The following is a 7,606-nucleotide window of genomic DNA, read 5'->3' as shown; positions in this document are numbered from 1 at the left end:
GGCATGCTGGGAACATGAGCGAGGACAGAACACTTGGGTGGGTGGGTAATACCCAGGCGAGGGAGACAGGACTGTATGGAAGGGAGTTTAGTCCAACGGTAAGTATTCCTGTGAACCCACCATGGCTACTCCCACCTCCAGTAGTTGATCTAGAAGAGTTGGAGAGACTAAAGAAAGACAGGGAGGGTGTTGATCCATCTGGAGAGACTACAGAAAGATAGGGAGGATGTTGATCCATCTGGAGGGACTACAGAAAGATAGGGAGGATGTTGATCCATCTGGAGGGACTACAGAAAGATAGGGAGGATGTTGATCCATCTGGAGGGACTACAGAAAGATAGGGAGGATGTTGATCCATCTGGAGGGACTACAGAAAGATAGGGAGGGTGTTGATCCATGTGGGGGTGGAGGGGAACGAGGCAGCTGATGTACTGGTTAAACAAGCACTTAGTAGCAGGCAGAGGCTAAAAGCCTGATACGGACATGATGCTAGCTAGCGATGGTGCAGAGATGGCAGGCTAAAAGCCTGATACGAACATGATGCTAGCTAGTGATGGTGCAGAGATGGCAGGCTAAAAGCCTGATACGGACATGATGCTAGCTAGTGATGGTGCAGAGATGGCAGGAGCAGTGGAATAGAGATACTAAAGGCAGGCATTTATTTCAAGTACAGAGGAAAGTCGGGGAGGGGAGGACGGCGGGAAGGGACAGAAGAGAGGAGGCAATTTTTTTACAAGATTAAGGGTGGGACACAGCCGGTTGAATATATCTTTAAATGTGATAGGAAAGTGTGATTATTGCCTGGAAACAGAGACGGTGGAGCATGTATTGATACAGTGTGGTCAGTATGAGAGGGAAAGAGAGACTGAGATCAAGCATGAGGGAGAAGGGGATACAGGAAATCAGTTTAAAGAGTATACTGAAAACGTCGCCATTAGAAACAGTCGTAAATATTGGCCCACACTCCAGTACACTAGGTGGCGGTAATGCGCCATAATGTTGGATGCCAACAAACCCTACCGAAGAAGAATTTACACGAATAAGTACATTACATCTCTTTTCCTAGATGTGAGATAATTAACTTGTTTTCTGTAATATCATATAGCTTGGGACTCGTGACATTACGTACTTTCGAGAATAATAGGCAGGTTTCTCGACTCATACCCTTGACTTTGATGAAAGGGATTGTGTTACTGATCTTAGCAAAGATGTAACGCACCATGACAACGTGAACGCGATTGATCAGTCTCCTGAGTGGGGCGTTATACATTCCTCCATTTATTGCCCAATGGGATTCCTATCTCCTCCATTCTATAATATCTCTGCTACAGCTGTCATTTAGTTAGCAAGAAATGACAAGTACGTAGCTAGACCTATTGCTCTGTTACACAACGTAAGAACCACAAGATGCAGGCTAGCCAGAAGGCTCTAATGCTAGCTCGCTAACCTGCCATGTTATGCCAATAGAAAAGAGACTGGCTAGCTAGCGTCAGCTTTGTAGCGGTTATGCTATGTGGAACCACTAATTCTTCCCTTCATCAGTAACGCCTTGTCGTAGCTTTCAAATTCTATAAATATCATTTAGCTAGCTCATAATTTTAACAACTTTTATCCATATTTAGCACAATGGAACACGTGCTTCCAGACCGGAACCCGGTGGAACTTGAAAGCACGTTGTGACAACACCTCACCCGATTGGTCAGAAGAAAACATCCTGTCCACCAGACCTCGTGTTATTCTCTGATGCTTGTTTTCAGCTACAAAACTTTTGGCAGAAGTTAGTCGCTGAATTAGTGCCGAAACTCAGAGCGCACAGATTCGACATCGGTAAATGTAGTTTTGATTCACAGAATATTCACCAGTTGCAAGTTTAGTAAATTAGTTGCATTCCTTTTCAAAATGTAGTTGCATGCTTGCAATTCCTATAGAATTTATTCACATATCAATTGACATGTTTACAAGTGTTGTATTTATTCACACACGTTATGCGCTTGCTAGTGTTGCATTTATCCTCATATTTTTTGTAACTACAAAATCATTATACAGGTTCAACTCATACTGTATTTCACATGTGCAAATCATGATGAACTGTGATAAAGCCAAGACATTGGTTCAGGAAGCCTGCTGTGCTAAAGCCAAAACATTGGTTCAGGAAGCCTGCTGTGCTAAAGCCAAGATATTGGCTCAGGAAGCTAATGTATGTTTTCAGGCAAGGTTACTCATCTCCCGGGCCAAACCATTCATAGCCATTGAGGTTTTTAACTCAGTCATTTACCACCCCTACTCTTATAGTTAAATATATTTTACATGGTTTTGTTTGTATTTTGCTCGTAGAATGTATTGAATGCATAAAATAAAGTTTGATCAGACTTGTGACAAATCTGTAAAACCACTCTCACTTTGTGTTTCAGTGTGTTCCATTTGACTGCTACTATGGTCCAAACTACCATCCCACCTTTCAGGTGATCCTGGACTCACAATACAAAGGATCTGGAGCTCACGCTTCTGAAAATAGGGGCTGATGGAGACGAGGTGTGGAAACCAGGCGTACACAAATCTGAGCAATGATATCCACAGCACTGGTGGTTTTCTTTTCTCCCTGGTAGTTAGGGATTTCCCCCTACCTGGTGTCACAGTTCTGAATCTAACTGTGTTTAGAGAGGAAGGATAAACTCCAGTAGGGTTCAGACTTAAAGGCCTGTATTTGAGAAGGGGTTCAGTAAACCCCTACCCAACCCCCATTCTCACTTTACTGTGGGCTCGTCTCTGTGCGGATTAGCTGTGGGCTCGTCTCTGTGCGGATTAGCTGTGGGCTCGTCTCTGTGCGGATTAGCTGTGGGCTCGTCTCTGTGCGGATTAGCTGTGGGCTCGTCTCTGTGCGGATTAGCTGTGGGCTCGTCTCTGTGCGGATTAGCTGTGGGCTCGTCTCTGTGCGGATTTGCTGTGGGCTCGTCTCTGTGCGGATTAGCTGTGGGCTCGTCTCTGTGCGGATTAGCTGTGGGCTCGTCTCTGTGCGGATTAGCTGTGGGCTCGTCTCTGTGCGGATTAGCTGTGGGCTCGTCTCTGTGCGGATTAGCTGTGGGCTCGTCTCTGTGCGGATTAGCTGTGGGCTCGTCTCTGTGCGGATTAGCTGTGGGCTCGTCTCTGTGCGGATTAGCTGTGGGCTCGTCTCTGTGCGGATTTGCTGTGGGCTCGTCTCTGTGCGGATTAGCTGTGGGCTCGTCTCTGTGCGGATTAGCTGTGGTTTTAAAAGGGTAGCAGACGGGATCAGATGCCCCTCTCTTAATTCCTGTTGTCCCTGACTCCTAAGGTGCTACATTGGTTGGTGAGCGTCAGGCTAAGAACAGTCATAGGGATTCTACAGAGAAGCAACTGTGTTCTGTATGTAAGGACGTTGTGGATCGTGTGTCTGTATTCAATGATACAAATGGTCTGTGGTTTGAGCTCAACCTGTAGATTATTTTTGGTATAAAGCAGATTTCTTTAACATTCAAAAATAACCCCCATAGACAATGGCCGTGTCCAAAATCTGTCTTGCATACTACTTACTGAAACAACATGCTGTGCCAATCGTACTATTTAGAACGTACTGTTTAGTAATGTATGCAGTAAACAACAAATAAAAGCATACTAGGCTCCTCCTACTGAGAATGCATCATCTAATGTGCAATTGCTTAGATTCCTGCTATTGGTTCATGTAGGTACTTGATTCCTGCCATTGGTTCATGTAGGTACTTGATTCCTGCCATTGGTTCATGTAGGTACTTGATTCCTGCCATTGGTTCATGTAGGTACTTGATTCCTGCCATTGGTTCATGTAGGTACTTGATTCCTGCCATTGGTTCATGTGGGTACTTGATTCCTGCCATTGGTTCATTTGGGTTCTTGATTCCTGCCATTGGATCATTTGGGTACTTGATTCCTGCCATTGGTTCATGTGGGTACATGATTCCTGCCATTTGTTCATTTGGGTTCTTGATTCCTGCCATTGGTTCATTTGGGTACAGCGTTCATTTGGGTACAACCAACAGTTATGGGACCAATCCTATCAGCTATACTACCAATCCTATCAGCTATACTACCTTCCTTCAATTCCAAAGTAAAGCTGAAAGACGTCTCCACATCCTCTCTCACTGAGGTACTGATAGAGCTGACCCAGGTTCATGTGGTTTCCTCTGTTCCCGTGTGGATCAAACATGGCCTCCTCGAACCCTGTGAACCTACGGAGGGAATCGATGTTGTCCGCCATGCTGGCCTCAGCACTCTGACTGTCCACAGAAACATCCTCTCTGTGGCGAATAATGATCTTCTTCCAGGTTAGAACCTTCACCCTGTAAACAGACAGAGGAGAGTGTTCTAGAAGCTTTACCAACACACATGGCGATCTGCTCTATTACAGTCTGATGTTAATGGTATTCCAATTGAGCCATTTTATGTTCGTAAAAAAAAAACTATATCAAATGTTAAGGTGGAATGGATGGAGAGTCCCCCCCCAAAAAAATACATTACACATTTATAAGCCCTACCTGGCCCAGAAGTCTTCGCAGGCTGACTGAGGGCCTTCCACACAGATGATCCCAGGCTTGCCAGGCATACTGAACCCTGACAGACCCAGCTCCTTGGACCACTCCAGAATGTTCTTCCTCTTCCTCTTATTATAGATGTGGTGGCTGTAGATCCACAGGCGACTGAACTGCTCTAGAATAACAATAATACATTACAATAATATATACTGTTGGGTTCTGAAAATATGAAATATACTTATTCATGTCACTGAGGGAGAGAGGTGAATGTATAACGTTTACATTATGTCAATATATATATGTTATTGTTAGCCATCAGGGATCCTACGGGAGGAAAAGAGACACTGTCTGGTACGAGTCAACATGACAGCGGTGAGTTGGGGAGGAGTGAGCACTTTGGGTTAGAGGTCAGGTCAGATGAAGTGAGGAAGAACAGATATCACTAAAGTTCTGTCTAGTGTAACACTTTAACTTTAGTCCGTCCCCTCGCCCCGACCCGGGCGCGAACCAGGGACCCTCTGCACACATCAACAACAGTCTCCCACGAAGCATCGTTACCCATCGCTCCACAAAAGCTGCGGCCCTTGCAGAGCAAGGGGAACCACTACTTCAAGGTCTCAGAGCAAGTGACGTCACCGATTGAAAGGCTATTAGCGCGCACCACCGCTAACTAGCTAGCCATTTCACATCCGTTACATTAGCAACAGAGATGCATTGGCTGTTCAGATGTGTAGGGAGGAGACTCAGCATAGGAGAAAAGGGTTAAATATCAGTGCTTGTGTGAAAATGTATTTTGTCTTATGCAGCTGTATTGACCCAATGGGTGAATAAACTTGGTTTAAACTTTACTAATCATCTGAGTTTTAATAGGTTCATTTTAGAACCTAACAATACATTTTAGTTATTTATTTGTCAAAATTCCAAAGTGCTAAGGGTTATGTTTATTGGAACATATGCAGAAACATACATAAAATAATGTCATACAATAAATAAACCAGGTAAAAAGATACCTTTGGGCTGCGGAGATGAGGAGGTAAACCGAGACTCTTTCTTGCCAGGGGCTGCTGTTGATGATGTGCTCTTGTCGGTCAGGTACAGGTGTACGTTGTCTTTGACCCACTCCACGGCAGAGAGGACGCAGACATCTCCATGGCAGCTCTCTGAGAGGTAGGTGTTCATGTCTGAGTGAAGCTGTGCCTGCTGGGATCGGTTAAGGTCAGGACACCTGAGGGGAGGAGGAGAACTCAATTCAAAACAACTTCATTTGTGTCCTTCAGACAATTCTATCAAGTCTATAGGGTTACAGAACTGGCTTACCGTACAGCTATTTCAGGTAAGACATTAGGGTAGTCAGATGAGTAGGTGCAAGATATGGTCACATTCACCTGAGCGGAAGAGGACAAAGGAAGGTCATTCATGTTTAAATTAATAAATATAAAATGACGTAAATATTGGTAAGCTGATCCAAGTCAATAGATATCCCTAGCTACTGTATGACAGTCAGTGAATGTAGAATATAATATAATGATTGTCACGTTCTGTGTTTATATACCCTATAGCCCTCAAACTCAACTCTGGACCTCCAAGTCAGTTCCACTGCATTGTTTCATTGTTCCCCTCTAATCAGGGACTGATTTAGACCTGGGACACCAGGTTCCCCTCTAATCAGGGACTGACTTAGACCTGGGACACCAGGTTCCCCTCTAATCAGGGACTGACTTAGACCTGGGACACCAGGTTCCCCTCTAATCAGGGACTGACTTAGACCTGGGACACCAGGTTCCCTTCTAATCAGGGACTGATTTAGACCTGGGACACCACGTGTGTGCAATTATCAGGTAGAACAGAAGACCAGCAGGCTCTGGACCTCGTACGGCAATAGTTGAAAACCCCTGCCCTATATGTTGTGATGTGTGTTTTGTCCTATATTTATATTATTATTTTATAATCCCAGTCCCTGTCCCCGCAGGAGGCCTTTTGCCAGGCCGTCATTGTAAATAAGAATGTGTTCTTAACTGACTTGCCTAGTTAAAGGTTAAATAAATTAAAATATGGTCTCAGCTGAGTGAGTCAGTCATGCCAAGTGAATGTAGAATGATTATCATGTTCTGTGCTTTTAGCCTACCCCCTTCACAGTGTCAGTGTCCATCTTCTGTTTGATGAGGATGTGTGGTCTGGAGAGAGGATAGGTATCTGTTGCTCCCTCCACATACTCCCTGAGCTCAGCCACAGCTAGTTGGTCAGTAATCACCAGCTCGTCTTCACCTGGGTACATACTGGAGAGTAGCTCTATCTCAGCCAGTTGAGATTCTGCCTGCTCTAGATGGGCCATAATGTTCTAAGATTCCTGCATAAAGTATTTGTTAAAGCCTTGTTGTTAAGACTCCTTTTTCAGAATTAGCCTATGAGGATATGTGGGGCAGTGATTATTTCAGCACCTGCAGATGTCAAAAAGATTGAAAGAACTTAAGTTACACGTCACCATCAGAGGGAGTGTCATGTTCTCTTGATAAGGCGAGCCGGAAAAGATAACAGCATGCTCTTCATGGCGGAGGACCCAAACTCATTCGTTGTTAGCCATTAGCATGCTAGTTGCAAATCGTCCAAAACTTAAATTAGCTAACTATCTATGGCTATTTGGACAGAAAATCAGATTCTGTAAGAGGGAATCAGTGATTATTTGCACCATGTCAACTTGACACACTACCAAATATAATTAATTAAAATCCCTGCGATTAGTTTACGATGCTAGCGTGGCGTTTCTAACGACCCGGATACATTTACCTACTAGATCGGCTGGACACCGGGACAGATATAATGTAACACATATGCCGTCGTCACAGATATAACAATAAGACAGATATTTCACTGGATGTATAACTGTGAAGCTTCCGCTTGGCATTTCCATGAGAGAAGGCCAACTGGCGAACAGTGGGAGAAAAAGGATCGAGATGGATTTTGGCCGACATTCTGCAAATGGTCTCATCGATTAAACATTTGTTCTCAATACAGTTTTCTGTTCCCAAAACTTAAAATGTGTTATGAACAGAGTGGACTAAGTTTTGTAGACTTTACCCTTTGCA

At 44.3% G+C, this 7,606-nt stretch overlaps 1 protein-coding gene across 1 annotated transcript; it reads right to left on the bottom strand.

Annotated features, from left to right (window-relative positions):
* Window positions 1–1,964: 1,964 nt before the first annotated feature.
* Window positions 1,965–7,439, bottom strand: rwdd2b (RWD domain containing 2B). Its single transcript, XM_038961001.1, has 5 exons — window positions 6,649–7,439; window positions 5,841–5,908; window positions 5,534–5,748; window positions 4,527–4,698; window positions 1,965–4,331 (listed from the first exon to the last, which is right to left on the bottom strand). Exons 1-5 carry the CDS (start codon window positions 6,853–6,855, stop codon window positions 4,079–4,081), a joined length of 915 nt encoding a protein of 304 aa, XP_038816929.1. The 5' UTR covers window positions 6,856–7,439; the 3' UTR covers window positions 1,965–4,078.
* Window positions 7,440–7,606: the final 167 nt, after the last annotated feature.

The sequence above is a fragment of the Salvelinus namaycush genome, chromosome 23 (genome assembly GCF_016432855.1).
Source record: "Salvelinus namaycush isolate Seneca chromosome 23, SaNama_1.0, whole genome shotgun sequence".
Taxonomy (NCBI): domain Eukaryota; kingdom Metazoa; phylum Chordata; class Actinopteri; order Salmoniformes; family Salmonidae; genus Salvelinus; species Salvelinus namaycush.
This window is presented reverse-complemented; position numbering and strand designations above follow the sequence as displayed.

Bases quoted from the DNA above. Each gene is read 5' to 3' on its own strand.
- rwdd2b (XM_038961001.1), bottom strand. From the start codon at position 6,855: ATGGCCCATCTAGAGCAGGCAGAATCTCAACTGGCTGAGATAGAGCTA. The intron at 5,749-5,840 runs GTAAGCCAGTTC...TCCTCCCCTCAG, and splicing joins TTACCTGAAATAGCTGTACG to GTGTCCTGACCTTAACCGAT. The intron at 4,699-5,533 runs GTATCTTTTTAC...TTGTTATTCTAG, and splicing joins CTCATCTCCGCAGCCCAAAG to AGCAGTTCAGTCGCCTGTGG.